This window comes from Lepisosteus platostomus, chromosome 3 (assembly GCF_059453375.1).
Source record: "Lepisosteus platostomus isolate fLepPlt1 chromosome 3, fLepPlt1.hap1, whole genome shotgun sequence".
Lineage (NCBI taxonomy): Eukaryota > Metazoa > Chordata > Actinopteri > Semionotiformes > Lepisosteidae > Lepisosteus > Lepisosteus platostomus.
In genome coordinates, this window is record NC_142613.1 from 13,802,296 (window position 1) to 13,820,253 (window position 17,958).

At 45.7% G+C, this 17,958-nt stretch overlaps 1 protein-coding gene across 1 annotated transcript; it reads right to left on the bottom strand.

Annotated features, from left to right (window-relative positions):
- Positions 1–10,457: 10,457 nt before the first annotated feature.
- On the bottom strand, positions 10,458–17,629 carry LOC148674483 (neurofilament medium polypeptide-like). The gene is made up of 3 exons (XM_088624625.1): positions 16,412–17,629; positions 15,056–15,180; positions 10,458–12,493 (listed from the first exon to the last, which is right to left on the bottom strand). Exons 1-3 carry the CDS (start codon positions 17,462–17,464, stop codon positions 11,230–11,232), a joined length of 2,442 nt encoding a protein of 813 aa, XP_088480751.1. The 5' UTR covers positions 17,465–17,629; the 3' UTR covers positions 10,458–11,229.
- Between the last annotated feature and the right edge of the window lie 329 nt (positions 17,630–17,958).

A 17,958-nucleotide genomic window follows, 5' to 3' on the forward strand; every position in this document is an offset into this window, starting at 1 on the left:
TGACTTTTGTTGTGTCGTTATTTTAGTTTTGACCCAACATTGCTTTGAGAAGGTACACAGCTCAGGACCAGGGAGGTGATACATTCCTGAATGTTACTGAAGCTTGGCATGTGACCAAGGTGTAAGGAAGATACAACCTTTATAAATGTATTCATGCTTTATCTTCATGAGGCTAATCTACACCATGAGAACTTCTTCATGAAGACTACACTATCACAACAAACACAATCCTTTACAACCATCTGTGAAAGTAACATTAGAGGCACACAATTATTTGCAACAAACATCTTGTCATCCAAAACCCAAGAGCAGAGCTCCAGGGAGAGATGTCAGGTGAAAATCAAAGGAGACATCTCCTACCAGAGAGCTCACAAGCACTTCTACTTAATCTCCGCTCAGATCAGCAACAGTAGTCTTGCTATCATTATGGGAAATGTTAGTTTGATCTCTGTTTATTATGCATGATGATTCATCCTGTTCTGTAGTCTTTCTGACGGAGTTGTGGTGGTGATAGCCTCGATCAAGGAAAGCCCTGCCCTTATTTTCTGATGAAAGATTGTATCTACAGCTATCCAAGGAGACAGCCTCTTTCATCTTCTATTTCTTATTATAAAAAAAGACTGCAGAATAAAAAGATGACACTTGTTTGCACTGTCATACGCTCCTGGGTGCCGAAAAACAATTATCACTTGCATTTTTCTGATCCTGTTTCATACCTTTATCTCTTTATTTTGAACAATGTGCTTATTTTGTCCCTTTGAAAAGAAATGCCAATCCCCAGACCTTGGAAGTACACTTATCCATAAAATCTACATCACCAATCAAGGCAAAATCATGGGCTCCATTAATACTGCAGGGGTCAAACCCTCCATGTCTGCCTCTATCAATAATACTGGGCCCTGGAGGACACAATAAAGTTATCCAGGCCTCAGGACAGTATTGATAACGAGATTGTGATTATTGATCATCCCCTTTTAGGAGATATAAAATTTAATTAGCCAATTAGAAGGCTGACCCGTGCCAAAAAAAGCTCTTTAGGTGGAGTCAGGGTTTGAAAAATGTGTTTGAATGAAAAAAATGAAAATGACCTGCAAGTACTAAAATAGCTTCGTGATTCTGCAGTGTAGGCACAATGCAAGACACTGTGAAATACAATTAAAACCTCCTAGCTGATATAAAATGCAAGCCTTAAATGGTGCAAATGCTTTTCAATAGCTTATTTACTGATAGGGCATGTGCTTAAAAGATCACTGTATTTTACATTTAGTCAGGGTATTATGGAAGTAAGATTATAGGATATGAGACAAACAGTTATGAGTTTAGTGGCTGCTTCAAATTTAATTGTTTATCTGTTTTTGTATAAGTATTGTATACAGTATGTATTCTATTCTTGAAAATGAGATGATGCATCTCAAGAGGTTTTACTCTGCCAATAAGCTTGGAAAAAATGATTTTTTTTGTGTGCACATACTGTAGGAATGATCCATTTTGAACTGGTTATGGAATGGAACAAGTATCAAGTTCTTTGCAAAGCTAATGAGATCCCAGCTCTCCCTCAGCATCAACCTCGATCATGGGAATGTTGTTTTTGGTGGAATGGTTTGCTGGAACTTCAGAGTGAAAAAGTGAGGGGCTCGTGAGTAACTACACTCACACTGGTGCTTACCCAGAATGCCACTAGATCCTTACCGTCCAGACGTGGCCTACAGCAATATGTTCTGCAGATTATTAAATTATCTTAATTGTACATGACTCCTGAGCTGGGAGTGCCCCTGTGTCTTTCGGTTTTCACTTCAGCTAAGCTCTTAAGCAGTTAAGCTTACTGAATGCTTAATTGAACATGTTGATTGATTTTTTAACAGTCTTCTGCACTCAGGGATTAATCTCACAATCTCTTTTATGTGCGTCATTTCCATGAAAATTAGTGAGTAGACCTCTGTTAAAGTTGTTGTTCCCCCTTAGCTTTCCAAGCCTTTATTGTTTATTGTTTACCAACTCATGTGTGGAGGCACAGGTGGGCACTGTCAAACACTCTCATAATAAATGATTTTAGTGCCATATGGGCTCATTGGTCTAGATTCAACCAGGCCAATGAGACAAGAAACCTGCATAAGAGGATATTAGGAACTCAGCATCTGGCACAGGTTTCTTGCTAATTTCTACCCTTGTTATACTCTTTAAGGACTGGAATTGTTTTAAATATGCAAGCAAATAGTCAATTTCAAGAGCTTAATGAGCGGAATGTAATAATTAAACATTGCAAAAAGTATAATAAAGTCTTGCAGGCCCCTCTGTCAGGCAGGTCTGCGTCTGTCCCTGAGCAGTATCAGAGCTGGAGGCCTTAAGGATTCCTCATCCGCCCCCTCCTTTCCACACCTGTCTCCCCTCTTCCTGGAGCTCCTCTCGCCATTTATGCTCCTCCATGAGCCAAATTCCATAAGTAAAAACGGGAGTTTCAACAAGTTCCAGTTGAACTGGAAACCAGAAGATCCTGGCGTCTCCAGGACCAGAAGAAATGGGGATATGTCATTATCTATCTTGCCCAGACGCAACTGGCTTTAAATGGGCTTCACGGGGCTTGGACATGCCCTACGCAACAGAGACCCCTACAGTTTCCCAGGAGAATACAAGCTTGTTTCTCCCAGTTAATAATTAACTCGCTCGAAGTCACCTTATAGCTTGACGTAAATAAAATAATAATAATAATAATAATAATTGCTTACACTTATATAGCGCTTTTCTGGACACTCCACTCAAAGCGCTTTACAGGTAATGGGGACTCCCCTCCACCACCACCAATGTGCAGCATCTACCTGGATGATGCGACGGCAGCCATAGTGCGCCAGAACGCTCACCACACATCAGCTATCAGTGGGGAGGAGAGCAGAGTAATGTAGCCAATTCATAGAGGGGGATTATTAGGAGGCCATGATTAGTAAGGGCCAATTGGAAATTTGGCCAGGACACCGGGGTGACGGTCGGTTCTAACGAAGCCGGGTTTCAGAGGGATATTCAGTACTTCTCCTGGAGGAACTAAGAAAAAAACACATTAGGCACAGTTGTTAGGAGTGGAACCTAACCGTGAACTACAAAACAGTGTTTGTGAATGAAACAATCCTATACACACTCTGACACGATTATTATAAGACTGACTGTGGCGCTCGTTTGTATAAAAGGAAAGCAAACGTGAAAAAAAAGAGAGAGAACACAAATCGTGCTGAAGACTGGCACACGGTGAAACCTGATATGGAACTCGGGAAACCACAGACGTACAGACACCCACGGCAAATGCTGTACAACCACAGCCAAGCCACGGAAACACGGTGAGAGGGGAATACCCTGCGCGCGTACCTTGGGGAACACACGAACACACGAACACGCCGAAACAGGAACGCGGCCGAAAGCAGGAAATTGCCAACAGACGCGCCAGCAAGGGCACAGCCCTGTCTCAAAGCAGGAGCACTGCGTCAGCAGCAAATCTGCCCCACTGCAGAGCTGTCATCCTGGGGAAGGGGGGAGAAGGCGCTGCCCGGCTCTGGGGCAGCCTGAGTGCAGGAAGGCAGCCAGCTCTCAGTAACACGCGCACAATTGAGTTAGTGCTAAATTGCATCTTGTGGAACCAATCGCAAGGGCATTTACCTTTACAGCAGACAGCAGCAGCAGCAGCTGCTGCCTTTTACTGTACCACTCATCCTTCGGTGATTACAGATATCATAGAAAAGGTCAGACGAAGGGTCTGGAATCTTTAAAAATGCACGGTGTCTGCCAGTCATGCCCTTGGCGATAATGGTAATTGCGGCGGATTCAATTTTGCCTCGTCTCTGGAGTCCTGTACCCCTCTCTGGCAGGCAGGCCTGCGTCTGTCCCCGAGCCGTGACAGAGCTGGGGCCGTTTAAGGTCCCTCATCCGCCTCCTTTCTCCACCCGTTTCCCCTCTTCCTCTACTGTAGCTCCTCTTACAATATCAGAGGGCCGGCTGGGTTACTATCTGCCTCAACTTCTACACTGTTTCTTAAAGCGTTTTCATATCAGTTGTTTGGCTTTGTGTGGTATTTATTGAAAGAACAGCGTTTTCCTGCCTTTTTTAATTAAAATGGTTAGGTAGCTCTCTGACTAAAAACAATTTTGAGCACAAAACATCCCATTTCCTATATGGACTCCTACGGTTAGGGGTAAAAGTTGGCGTTTTTAATAGTTTAATAATACAGCTGGCTACTTGTGCATTTACAAACCGAGTTAAGTCTCTCCGAAGACTGCGCGCTTTGGAAAAAAAAAAGAATTCTTAAGGCACAAGCGAGCCATGTGTTCAATCTGCTGAGCACTGCCTCATCAGTTCAAAGCAGTGCACCCGTAACCCAAAGCGACCCTGCACTGCAGTATTTAGTGTTTAACAGAGCTTAGTTGTCCGGCTCTGATTAGATTCGGTGGCAGCAGCTCTTGTTACAGACCCTGCTAAGCGTGTATACCCTGGCCATGGACTGCGGTTACCAGCAACTATAAAGAGCTTCACTTTAAGACAGCGTCGTGTTCCAACTTGCTCCTCGGAGCGCTCAGACTGGAATGCTGCATTGTAAATTTTATTGATCCACCAGAGTGAGGCAATAGCGCAAAAAAAAAAAACAGGCACTGCAGTCTCCTCGTGGTGCATTACTGCATTCTTTAAATCTTAATGACGCTTCTACCGGCCCCCTCTTTATTAAACCATTAGCTAGCCTCTGCATTACGCTGCAGAATACATAGCAATTATGCCACTTGGGGAACTTATTCCATGGGATTTGGGTTACGACAGCGCGTTTACATTTCTTTTTTGCAGCTTATTGGGAAGCTGCAAGCTTTGTTTTAAACGGGTCTGTTCAGACCCCGAACTTTTCCAAACACATTTTTTTTCTTGGGCTCGGGGAGGTTGTAGACGCACTCGCTTGATTCGTCCTTTTTAGATGCTGAATAATTTAACCCTCTTTAAAACCCGTCAGTGCACACTTTGGCCGTGACGTTCCCTGATCCCGCAGGGCACAGTCGGGAAGAGACAGTCCTAATTGAACGCCCAAACGTAAACTGCTGGGCAGGCTGTAGTCAGAAAGACTTGACCGCGAGTTATACAGGCATCTTCACACAGCCAAGATTTTGGAAACCCCGCAAACAATTGGAGCAAGGCTTTGAGTTTTGCATCTCTGTTCTCGGAAAATAAAATCCATCCATCTTCCCATCTTCCAGTTCAGTGTCGCCGGAGACTATCCCGGCAAGCAACGGGTGAAAAGCGGGGTACCCCTGGACAGGACGTCAGTTCGTCGCAGATCGTACACATACTCACACCAGGGCTGATTTGTCCAAAAGCCAATCAACGCACTAGTATGGTTTTACTGTGGGAGGAAACCAGAGCACCTGGAGAAAACTCCTGTGAATATGGGGAAGACACACAAACTCCCCACAGATAGCACCTCAGGGCCGGAATTGAATCCAAAAAGCCGGTGTTAGGAGGCAGCAAAGGTAACCATTGTACTACCGTGCCGCTCTTGAAAAAGTGCAATAAGCTCAAATATGTAAATAAAACAGTGAATAACTTGTTCTTGTCCATTTTGTTGCAGAAACGTTTTTGTTTTGTTTTGGGAAACGACACAAAACACTGATATATACCTACACCAATGCTTTATGCTTCTCGTTTTAATACATTTTGTTTATAAACTCCAAAGTGCTAAGCGCTTAGTGAAAAGGAGGAGGCAAAGTTCGAAAAATATTTTTTCGTTTAGAAATCAGCACTTGAATAAACGTCCGAATGCATGAGCGGTCGTTAGTAAAGTGCTCAGGAGAATTATCTTTATTCTACTGTCGGGTTTTTGGGCTAGTCCTACTGGGCTTTGTAATCAAACCATTTAACACACATTTGTTTTACACATACTGCTTGCCATTTAGTTACTGTACAGTATGCTTGTGAGGAGGTACAGTAAATCCTGTACCTGTATACTGTACACAATGCTAATCTTAATTTGCGGAAAACAACGGAGAGCGTTGGTCCCACGGCCACTGCAGTGTCAACCAAAAAGTTTTTTTAAAACGCTTTTCACGACACAAGGCTCAAAGCAAGCACGATAAATGTTTGTTGGGAAGTTCACTGTTACAGTTCAGAATACAGCACTCAAGCAATGTGGCTTGGGTGTATCCCCGTTCTCGAAATAAATACTGTAAGTCATTCATATTTATTTCTGCTAGCCCACACCACTACACTGACAACAAAGTATTGATGGATTCTCATTATAAAATCTGCGATTCACCATCTCCTGACGTGTGAGATTGAAAAATGAATTTAGGTTAAGTTGACGTCGGCTTGACCATTAGGCAGACGATAATCGATTCCTTTAAAAAAGGCTCTGCTTTCAAGCTCGGACTAAGCTGTCAGAGAAATAACGGTATTTTCTTCTGAAATTCATTCTTTAACGAGATTGCTGCCGCGAGAGCAAAGGTTAAGGAGATGAGGGGGTCAATAATGAGAGCTTTAGTGTAGCGGTGAATTCACACGAACTCGATATGTTTCCCCGACGTCTTAATGTGGTCTCGATCCCTGTGGTAGACGTTCTATGGCTGACCTTTGCCTTCAATCTCACTTTCCAGATAGAATTGAATTGCCGCGTTACTGCAGATCGGCTGGACTGTCGATTCTGCCTACGGAAGCGACAAAAAGAGTTGAGACATTTCTTGTGGTCATGACATATGCACACCCGGGAAGTTGTATAAGCCACACTGGCCATTGAAAAGCAAAATGTACTCATAAAAATCTGACGCGAGGGCGTGTGATGGTTGGCGTAGCAAGGGCCGTGTAGTTCTTGGGTCCTGGGTATGATTTCAGTTTGGGGCGCCTGTTAAGATCGGCTAACAGGAGCGTTTAAGTTTTGTGTTTGGGCTAGAGCCCTAAAGGTGCCATCAAGCCTTTCGTGTTTAAGCTCCGGAGTTATTTCTGATGACGGAAAGTAGTGATGCGGGGGTCGGTTTTTTTTTTTTACCCGCACCCGCCCGCGGTTGTAAGAAATTAACCCGCACCCGCCTGACCAGATCTAAAATTTTTTTTTTAAACCCGAGCCCGGCCGACCCGCGTTTGTGAGTCCACCCGCACATCACAAACAGAAGGATTTTGATGAGATGGTCTCTTAGTCCGAGTTCACTTTTGTTAAAAAAAAAACAACAACTTTTGTTTTTCACGGCAGTGAAGAATTCATATCAAATTCCACCCACTACTTTTTGGTTTAGAACACTGTATTGTGAACGTAAATTGTTTTCAGCTGCCTCTTTGGCCTCGATTTACATCAACAAACCTTTACAAGATTACTGCTCTGAAAACGAGTTAGCTCAATTTAGCCCAAAATCAAATTAAGAGACAATCAGTACGTAGAGCTAGTAGTTCAATAATTGTACCGGCGCAGCTGGTGTTGAAATTGACGAATAACGCGGATGATGTAGCTACAGTAAGTGGGCCCGGTGCTGTACTGTAGTTACAAACTGGAATAAAATATTAAAATTCATGACTTGAGCAGAGGAGAGAGAAAACAATCCATAAATTATATAATCGGTTAATTTATTATTTTGTTAAATCTTGTGTGTTTAAATAATAAAGCTACCGATATCGTAGAAAAAATGCCGTGCTGTAAGTAAAATACGTCACTGCAACGAACCTACATGCGTGAAATCATCGATTGAGCACAAACTAGTGCGCAGAGACAGGGAGAATTACTTGAAAGTCTGTCAGAGAATAATGACAAAAATAATACAGAATGTTTACAAAGAACCAAAGAACAGTAAGTTCTGTCAGCTATAACTAATCGGCACTTTGGGATCTGTCCGCTCGCAACGTTATTCACTGAATTATATTAAATAAATACATTTGATCACAGTGTAATTTAATTTTTAGAAGAATTCATCTATGCTGTATAACATACCAAACTTGAATTAGTTCACAAAGTTTTTAGCTATAATAATTTAAACAGAGCAAAAGTTGATTAAACGCGAATAGTTAGCATTTGGCCAAATGTGGCTTAAAATGTAAACTTCTATTTTTTACCGAGACGGAAGACTTCCAAAGAAAAGGAAGTCGCTCCTGTAAGTGGACCGGTAGGGGGCGCTCTTCCATCAGGACCAGTATGGTCACCGGGGACATTGTACTGTAGGAGGTACCGTCACTTGTGGCTGAGACGTTAAATTGAGCTCCCGGCTCCTTGGTCGTTAAAGACCCCGGGGCACTGTTCAGAAGAATTCCACTCTGGGCTTGAACATTCAGGCTTTCCCGAGGTTACAAAAGAAATGGACTGAAGGAGCAGTCTCTCAAGGTCGGGTGGTGAACTGGTGTAAATCATGTGGGTAAAACATTTTGTGATCCTTTGGATTCAAAAGCGCAGTATAAATGTGAGAAGGGTTTATTATTAGTAGTAGTATGATGGTAATCATGATGATGATTATAATTGACCTTCAAGCAAAGCTCACCTTTAAAAAAAACCCGAGAGTATTTTAGCAGCCCAGCTCTTGTGTGTTGGTACTAGGGATATCGACATTGCTGTTCGCCTTCGTGTCGTTTGTCCTGAGCGGCGGAGAGTGATCGATAAGGTGAACAGATCGATGAGATAACTGCCTCGTTTCCTCTGCGCAGCAACGCCAGTCCATCCCCCGTTCAAGCCAGTTTGTCGCTGTGTGACCCAGGATCCATTCGTAATAACGACAAGCCCATAATAATTGCTGGACTAACCTTCTGGCACGATTACATGCATTTATTTTTTTCTGTTATTCTAATCTTCGTCTGATTAACTCAAAGGCCATTTCTGACCGTGAATCTGAAAATGTTGAAGTTCTTCACCAAAAAGTAACGTACCGGTTATTTGAATTTTGACAAGAGGACAAGAACAGTTCACGGATTTGTGTGAATAAACATTTCTTATAACAATTTAAAACTGAATCGCTTTGTACGGGTGGTAATTGTGCTCCCCGAAGGACCCAAATGCGAATTGATTGGTTTACTCTTACGTCTTTTTTAATACGTCCTAGCTAAAATGCACTCCAGACTCCCGATTTGTGACCTGTCAGACGTGGCACTGTTTTTTTTTTTGCACGGGGTACCACAGGGAGCAGATTGACGCTTTGCTTCACTGACCCTTCGACCCTTTGAAAACCTTTGCATTGGTGCGCCAGGGTCCTCGGCCGTTCGATAGAAAGGCAAATGGTGGTGATCGATCGCCACCGCCTCTCCTATAACACAGCATCGACCCCCGAATGAGGACCTCCGACTTCAGGGAGGCAGGGCGTTCAAATGAAGAAGCGGAAGTTTGCCTTCGGTTTCGGAGCTTGAAAGCAGGGCTCCGCCGCCTCTCCCCTCCTCTCCTCCCCACTCAAACACACATCACTGTTTGAGTTGGTTTCTTTCAATTACTTCAGGTTCTGCAGAGCTGGGAGCTGTAAAGAGGGTTGAAGCTGAAGGTCTCAATACGTTCTGCAGGACACATCGCCGCTTTTCAAATCGTGCCGTTACAGTACGTTTAAAAACAAACTAATTGTTTACGGTAATCGAACCATACACAGTGCTACATTATCTTGGGAACTGTGTTTTAAAGTCCCCACCCACGTCGGTCTTGCACACACAAAGTTGTATTCTGGGCAGTTCGAGGAAACCCGTAACAGGACAGCATGCGAGGTTTGGTCACGTTAAAAAGAAGAAAAAAAAAGGAAAATGTGTGACGGCGACGACAATGATACCGTGTTTTGTTGTGGTGTATCCTGATCGACACTGTCTTGCAGTAAACCCGTGTGTAGCCTCGCTGTGGCGTGGGGAGCTGTCCTGCGCTGTGGTGCTGAAACTCTTGCCGCTCGGGGAAAACAGTCGCTATGGCAGGGAGGGCCCGGTATCTGCGCAAGTTTTTTTCCAGATCAGCTCTTAATGCCACAGATCACACATCTAACCTGCAGGACCGGGACTGGTCACAACTGATGTCATTCCAAGTTATTTTTCCTTGCCTTTCCTTTCCTTAAATAAAGTTGAAAGGAAAGGGATCTATATTTAAATAAGGACTTTCACGTAAGCACGTAAAAGGTGGATGCTGCACATTGGTGGTGATGGAGGGGAGTCCCCATTACCTGTAAAGTGCTTTGAGTGGAGTGTCCAGAAAAGCGCTATATAAGTGTAAGCAATAATAATAGTAAGCAGACAGCCGAAGCAATGCTATGGATTTGAGTTGGTATATGCGTCTGCTTGTTTGTACTTGATTGTTAATTAAAATTTCCGTGGATCCCCCCTCCCCCTCCCTGCAGGCTCCATGTCAACAAGCACTTAGTTTTCTTTTGTAATTATTTAGCTTTCCCATTTCCATTCAACCGCTGACACCACAGTTAACCATAGCAACCAGGGGGAAGGAAAAAGACGAGACAGACACGGGCCGTTTCCCCAACCCACGAAATGACCCAGGAATGAGACCAGCATCGACGAGAACAAAGATTTCAGTATGACCTTTATTGAGCAGTTGCTGCTGAAAAGTTTTACATGAGTCAGCGACAGGAGGCACGTCAATGCACCCCCAAACATGTTGGTTCTTGAACAAAAGTCCATCTGATGCACGTGTATAATTATATAGTTTGTAATTGCACTCTCGAGGTAAACATAATAAACATCGACATATAGCATTTTAAGGCTAGAAGTTTTTGTTTTATATCGTTATTAGTGTAATTTTCATTTTGTAGTTTCTGTGTATTATTATTTTTTTGGCTCAGTTGAATCTTTGCATAATACTTCTTTAAACGCTCCTCCACTTGCCCCCCCCCGATAATAATTCCCTGTTTTTTTTTCTTTTCCAGACGCGATTCTGTTTCCCTCATGCACTCCGTAGGTTACTGTATGTATATTAATAGGTGAAGTGGCTCCTTCCCCCGCTCTGTAGAGGGCGTACTTCTGTGTGCACGCATGCAGTCGCCCACCCCCTCCCGTCAATTGCACGAAAATGAATTAGAGCCGGTCAGCCCTCCCTCCCCCCTCCCTCCCACCCATACAAGAGAACCTGCCGAAAAGCTCATTTAAAGCTCACTCACATGCAGTTTTAATAGCTGTCGTATCATATGGCTTTCTCTATGCTTTTTATTTTTACAGTATTATAATTTCTATTTTGCAGTGAATCTCCGTTGTTTCATCGGTTTTTAGTCAAGTGAAAACAAGTCGTCAGGACTTGCCTCCTTCAGTTTGAAAGATCAGGTGGGTGTCTTGTCGTCGGCTTCACTCGGTTTCCGTCACCTCCTTCACCGACTGGGAGGTGACCTTCTCCACCTTCTTGGTGGACACGAGCTTCTCCTGCAGCACCTCCTCCACTTCCTCCACTGTCTGGGTGACCGTGACGGATTTGGTGATGTGCTTGGCGCCGTCCTCCCCTGTGGTGATGGTTTCCACCGTCTTGGTGATCACCACCTTCTGGCTAGGCTCATCCTTGGTGGGGCTCTCCTCCACACCGTTGGTGATCACCTCCTTGCTCTCCTTCTCCTCTTCCTCCTTCTCGTCTCCTTTCTGCTCCACGTCTCCGTTCACAGCAGTATCCTCCGTCCCCACCTCTTCTCCCTCGCCCTCGGGCTCCCCCTTCTCTTCCTCTTTCTCGGCCCCTGTCTTTGCGGCGTCAGTCTTGGACACTGCCTCTTCGGCTTGGGCCTCCTCTTTCTCCTCCTCTTCCTCCCCCTCTCCTCCTTCCTCCTGCTTTTCCTCTGCCTTGTCGCCAGCCTCTTCCTCTTCCTCCTTAGACACTTTTTCGTCCTTGGCTGCTGCTTCCTCTTTCTCTTCTTCCTTCTGGGCCTCGTCTGCTTCTCCCTCCTCCTCCTCGCCTGCGCTTTCCTTTTTCTCTTCCTCTGCCTCTTCCTCTTTCTCAGGCTCCGGTTTTGAAGCCTGGGGGCTCTCAGCTCCTTCCTCGGCCTGTTCTGCCTCTTCTCCCTCTGCTGCCTCGGCCTCCTTCTCCTCCTCCGCCTCAGCTTCTCCCTCCTCTTCCTCTCCCTCCTTTGCCTCTGCCTCCTCTCCCTCCTCCTCAGCTTCTTTGCCCTCCTCAGCCTCCCCTTCCTCAGCCTCCTCTCCCTCCTTCTCCTCTCCTTCCTCCTCAGCCTCTTCCTCCTCAGGAGCGGCCGCACTCACTTCGGCCTTGCTGGCGGCCACCACCTCTTCCTCCGCGGCCTCACCCTCCACCTCTCCCTCCTCCTTCGCCTCCTCCTCTTCCTCCTCCTCCTCAGCAGCTGCCTCCTCTGCTTCCTCTGCCTGCCCCAGGTCGGCTGCCAGCTCCTCGGCCACGGCGGCCAGGGCATCGTCCATTTCGGCCTTCTCGTCTTCCACCTTGGTCTCCTCAATGATTTCCTCCACGAACTTGTGCTGCACCTTCAGCTTGGGGGGCTCTGCTTTGGCCTTGGGGGCCTTGGCTGGGGCAACAGGCTGGCGGTATGGGAATGAGGGGCCAGTGATGCTGCCTGAGAATGAGCTGAACCGTGTCTCTTCCCCTTCCAGGAGCTTCCTGTCGAATGAGAGAGACAAACAGAAGCAGAGAAACATGAAGCTGATCTTACAGAATGTCTATATATCACCCTCTTCCTCTGAAAGTCAATATGCATCTTGCAGAGCATCTTGCATCTTGCAATATGCATCAACATCATCTTGAAGTTACATTTGACCCGCAACACACATCAGAGGTGGAGTCACTGAATCTCATGGGCGTTGGAGTTACTGTTCTCTCCAGAGAGTTTTGGTTGCCTGAGAATGACATCCCAATCTGATACATTAAATCAAGTGGCTTTCAAAGCTTGTGGTTCGAGCAGAACTGTCTCTCAATTCTCCATGACTATGTCTATATCTTTCCTTTCTGTGTCTATCGAAATATAAAAAACATCACACGTAATCCTGAACCATAGTTTAGTTTGTAGGACAAGTGGTCAACTGGACTAAAAATCTTTGAAAATCACCCTATTGGGTTCCATTTAGCCACAGACTTATCCAAGGCACAACGTCATGTTATGTCCCTGTTCTCATGTTTGGTTGTTAATGTGTGCTGCTAAATGGTGACCAGTATACAGTGTTATGGCCCTGGGCCCACTCTCCCCCCTCTGAGCAGTTACAGCACATGCATGCCTCACTGCATGAGTCTGTGGAGCAGAGGACACCACATTCCAGTCCAAACTGTTTGATTAGCTTATATGGAATTCAGTTCAGCCACCCAGAAGCTACATTTACTGAACAGCCATAGTGAAGTGGATTGGAATGTCAAACACTTCACCACCCTTGGGTGAGCAGTAGAAAGGAACTCAGGGTTCCTGTCCACTCTTGTTGGTTCTAGGAGCAGTTATCTGTTTGTTGGTGCTTTAATTAAAAACTATCTCAGCTATGCCCATATACCATTAGTTTACTGCAATAATTAGCCCATTCACTAGATGCTCTTATCCACAGGCAAACAGAGGCAAGGGTGTGAACTATACCTCTACAATGACTGCAGCACTTGGAACAGTGCTTCCACCTGAAGGACAGAGCCCAAGAACAGATGGGAGATTTGTTAATTCAGTGTCCTGCTCCAAAAAAAAAACACATCAGCCAAAACCGACATTAGCATGATGCAAATTTTGCAACACTGAGATCTCCCCGTTGCACTAAAAGAAATGGTGAACCCATTATGCAGCTGACACATTACAATATTGCTTGTGAAATCAGCAGACATTAAGCAAGCCACTTGACCTAGCCTTTTTTGCCTTGCTTGTTGTCAACAATCTCTACAGGACCGACAGGCAGGAGTGTTTTTTTAACTTTCTGCTATGCGCTATATTTATAAACCATGCCATAACTTCTAAAAATGCAGTGGGCTTGTTTTTATTCTACTTTCCCTAAAACGTTTTAAATTCTCTTCAAATGGAAAGCTGTTGTTATGACGTAGCAGTAGCAGGGCTTGGTGCAGGAGGTGCCCCACTGTCACTGATGCCTCTGATGAAGCACTGTGCAGGGCAGCTGGCAGACAGAATAGCACTGCAGACGTGCAAATTCACCTCAGCTGAGAGAATTCGCACTGCAGTACTTTTCCACTTAGTTCAGCCTCAGCCTGCACACGCAGTACTGACAGACACTTAACACCTGCAGTTCTCGGACCTATATTTCTGTCAGACCTTGACTAATAATGAGCTAAGAGTGAGACAATGGCACTGAATGGTTTTGATAATCCATTCATAAAAATATCGCAATATGCTTTAATTTAATCCCTTCAATGCGTCATTCTCTGCTAGTGTCATTCCCAAACGGAACATCTTGCAATGTGAATCATTTTAGTTACTTCCACCCCACCACCCCAACCCCTCAGAGACTTGATTCCGACAGATTTTTTTAAAATGGTATTATTATTCAAACTGACTCTCTATCCTCGTGGTCGCTAGTGGAGTTATTAAAAATCTTTCTTAAGAAGCGTATTCGAAAGGCAGCGTCCCGTATAAATCTCCCAGTATTACCCAGGAGTCATGAAAGGAAGCATCCAGTTTTAAGAACAAGCCTTAAAAATATAATTCTGTTTTGTAGCTCTCTATATCCCCAAATCCTACTACACTGATATTTTACGTTGCTTACATGTTAATAGTTATATCCGGTACTGGCGATTTGTTTTAAAACTTTACCTTGATAAATCAATTTGTAACTGTTCGCCATAGCGCTGTTCCTCATTAGATGCCGAATAAAAGTCTCAACCCGGACAAAAAAACGGCATCACCACTCGTTTCGATACTTTCTGGAAAACCTATGGCGTTCCTCTCCTATCCAGTTTTTTTCCCCCGACGAAAACAGGAACAAAATAACAATTGGGACTGAGATTGCTACTACCGTACTATACGACTTTACAGGATTTAAGTCTTATTTTGAAAACGTCCGCAGTAAGGGCATTACTGCAGAAGATCCCAAAGTCAGAACCCTACCTAACGTGGGGGGAGCACTGCGCCTGCGCGCAGCGCGCTTTCAGTGGCGTTTTTGCTGCTGTCGCAGCTTGCTGAGGGCTTCGGGTTTACCTCTGCAGTGGTATTAATATTCAAGGCAGCAGTCGGCGCGTCACGGATACCTGTATGCTGCAATCTCGATGTCCAGGGCCATCTTGACGTTGAGGAGGTCTTGGTATTCCCTCAGGTGACGGGCCATCTCCCACTTCGTCCCCTTCAGCTCGTTATCCAGCTGATGGATTGTCTCCTAAAAACGGAAGAGGAGGAAGCGCTGAGAGATGGAGAATGTTTTCGGCTTCGCTGCTTCAGCTAGCGGGGCTCTTTGATCTTTTTTTTAAAACCTTGAACATAATCGTTTGAAATAAACACTGTCACCAATACACAAAGTACTGCTTTTACACTTGAACGAAAGTCACACATCGACAGTGATGCGCAACTTTGCTTTCACTGTTACCCAGACAGGTTCCAGCGAGAAACGTCTGCGTTACAGACTTCTTCCTAGATTTAACAACGATCTCACAATTTAATGGCTAAGACAGCGGTTTACGATTTCTCCTGTACCTGTGCTTATTCTGCCCCGCTATATTGGAAAAGCACCTGTAAAAAGTAATCATGTCTACGGATTGAATATGGAGAAATTATTAGTGTAACAGAGAGAGAGAGAGCCGCCAACCGTAGTAACTTTATCCTGTCTGGGCATACGCAAGACGAAAGTTAATGTGCTATCGATCTGCTGTAACGGAGAGCTGACTCAGCAGAATGCAGCTTGATTCAGGTCCAGCAAAATATGCAAAGCAGCGCTTTTCCCGTCTTTCAAAGATACAATTCCTGTTTTAAGAGGTTTGTCTTGAGAAAATAGTAACTAACGCAAGGTCATTTATTTCATAAGTGAGTATAATAATAATAATAATAAAGACACCAAAATGAAGACCTGAATCCTGTCCCATCCGATATAATCTAATGAAACCTCACCGAATCTCTCAGTTTACTTTCCTGTAAATTTAGTCACTCAATTACATTGCGAAGTTTCTCTGCTCTCTAGTATCGCGTCTCAGGCTTACATGTCAAAATACATACGACGTGCGTAAAATAAAAAGAAAGTTCTGGCGAGTTCAAAGGGACATGGCTAAATCAGAAAGCCCCTTTTCTAAGAAATAAGCCGAGCGGGCGGTCGAGGTGGTCAGGGGGTGATTTAGCGTTTTGCTCGAGAGCAAAACGATGCTTCCAATCCTCTGACATTCGCTGCATTTCTGCAAGTAACTAAAGACTTGCAGAAACGAGGAATTGCAAGCGTTCTTACTATACTACAAAGTTTTGGAACCAAGTGGAGTTTGTTTTCGAGCTATAGACCGGGAGATAATTTTTGCCCCAGAGCACAAAAAAGCATCGCATCGTAGTTCTACATCAGCCCCGAGCACGAAGGGGTGCTGTCAGGGCTATGCGCCGCTCTGAACTGCGGGAGTACCGGGTTCACCCACCTGATAACTGGTCAGGTCGTTGTTGTGGCGCTCCTCGATGTCGTTGAGCTGCCTCTCCAGCGACTCCTTGGTGCCCCTCACCGACTCCAGCTCGATGCTCTTGGACTGCAGCTGGCGCCTGTACTCGGCGATTTCCTCCCGGGCTGACTTGATGGCATCTTTGTTCTGTTCCGCCGCCTCGGTGAGTTTTGCGTAGCGGCACTTGAACCAGTCCTCCGCCTGCTGCAGGTTCTTGGACGAGTGGCCCTCCAGCTGCTGGCGGATCTCCCGGAGCGCGGCCGTGATGTCGGTCTTCTGGTAGTCTTTCCTCTCCACCGTGACCTGCGACGCCTGCACCTGAGCGAGAAGGTCGCCCACCTCTTCCTCGTGGTTATTGCGCAAGAAAGCCACCTCGTCCTGCAGCGACTGGACCTTTTTGTCCAGCTCAACCTTGACCAGCGAAGAGTCCTCGATGTCCTTCTTCAACGCCCGGATAGCGCCTTCCGTCTCGTCCCGGATGCGGGCTTCCTCGTCGTACCTCTCCTTCATCCTCTGCAGGTCTTCCTCGATGTGGTCCGTGTCCAGCTGAATCTGCGCCTTCTCGTGGTTGATCTGCTCCAGCGTGGAGCGCAGCTCCCGCAGTTCCTGGTCGTAGGCATCGCCGAGCTGGGAGTGGGTCACCTGTTTCTGCCGCAGCGCCTGGATCTCGGCCTCGATCTCCTTGTTCTGCTGCTCCAGGAAGTGCACTTTGTCGATGTAGCCGGCGAAGCGGTCGTTGAGCCCCTGCAGCTGCTCCTTCTCGTTGGAGCGCTTGTAGTCCCCATTGAGCACGGAGGACTGGCTGAAGTCGAGGCTGTCGGAAGAGCTGAGGACCGTGGAGCTGTATGCCCTGGGAACGGCCAGGTTGGAGGTCCGCTTGTAGGAGGCGGTAAGCGAGGTGCCCGGGCTCGCCCTGGACCAGGACTGGGATCGGTAGCCGCTGGATGGGGAGGCGCTGGTGCGGCTGTAGGTAGTCCTGGTGTCCATAACCCTCCTATAAGAGGGGCTCCCTATCGTTTCCAGCGTATAACTCATCCTGGAAGACCGGGAAGAGGTGTGTGGGATGAAGGGTAGTGTGTGTGATTGTGAATGTGTGCGGCTGCCACAGCACCGTCTGCTCTGCCGCCGTGCCCTTTTATATCCCAGGCATATTCGCTAACAGGGCAAGAATGGGCTCTTCGCTGGCTAATTGATTTTTTTTTTCGCTGCGTACTGATGAAAAGCCCACGTGGTGAGGGCGTGAGCCAGGAAGAAGGCAGAGATGCGGTACAGGAGCAAGTGAGAGAGAGAGAGAGAAAGAGCCGGTAAGACTTCCAGCAATGTCGTTAAGTATCGCCGCAGACCAAACACATCCCCTCCAATATAACGTACACTTAACGTCGCTCTTCCACCCCTGTACAGCTGCACATCCCTGCGTTTTCAGAAACTTGACTATTTTTAAAATCTTACCAAAACGGAGACTTGCAAAGAAAGAAAAAAAAACAGTTGTGTGAATAAAACAGAGATAACTTTCTTGTACGAGGGAGGTG

What these genes read in the sequence shown, in the direction of transcription:
- LOC148674483 (XM_088624625.1), bottom strand. Translation starts at nt 17,464, where the DNA reads ATGAGTTATACGCTGGAAACGATAGGGAGCCCCTCTTATAGGAGGGTT. An exon ending in ACGACCTGACCAGTTATCAG is followed by an intron (nt 15,181 to 16,411) that starts GTGGGTGAACCC and finishes TTCCGTTTTTAG; the next exon opens with GAGACAATCCATCAGCTGGA. An exon ending in ATCGAGATTGCAGCATACAG is followed by an intron (nt 12,494 to 15,055) that starts GTATCCGTGACG and finishes CTCATTCGACAG; the next exon opens with GAAGCTCCTGGAAGGGGAAG.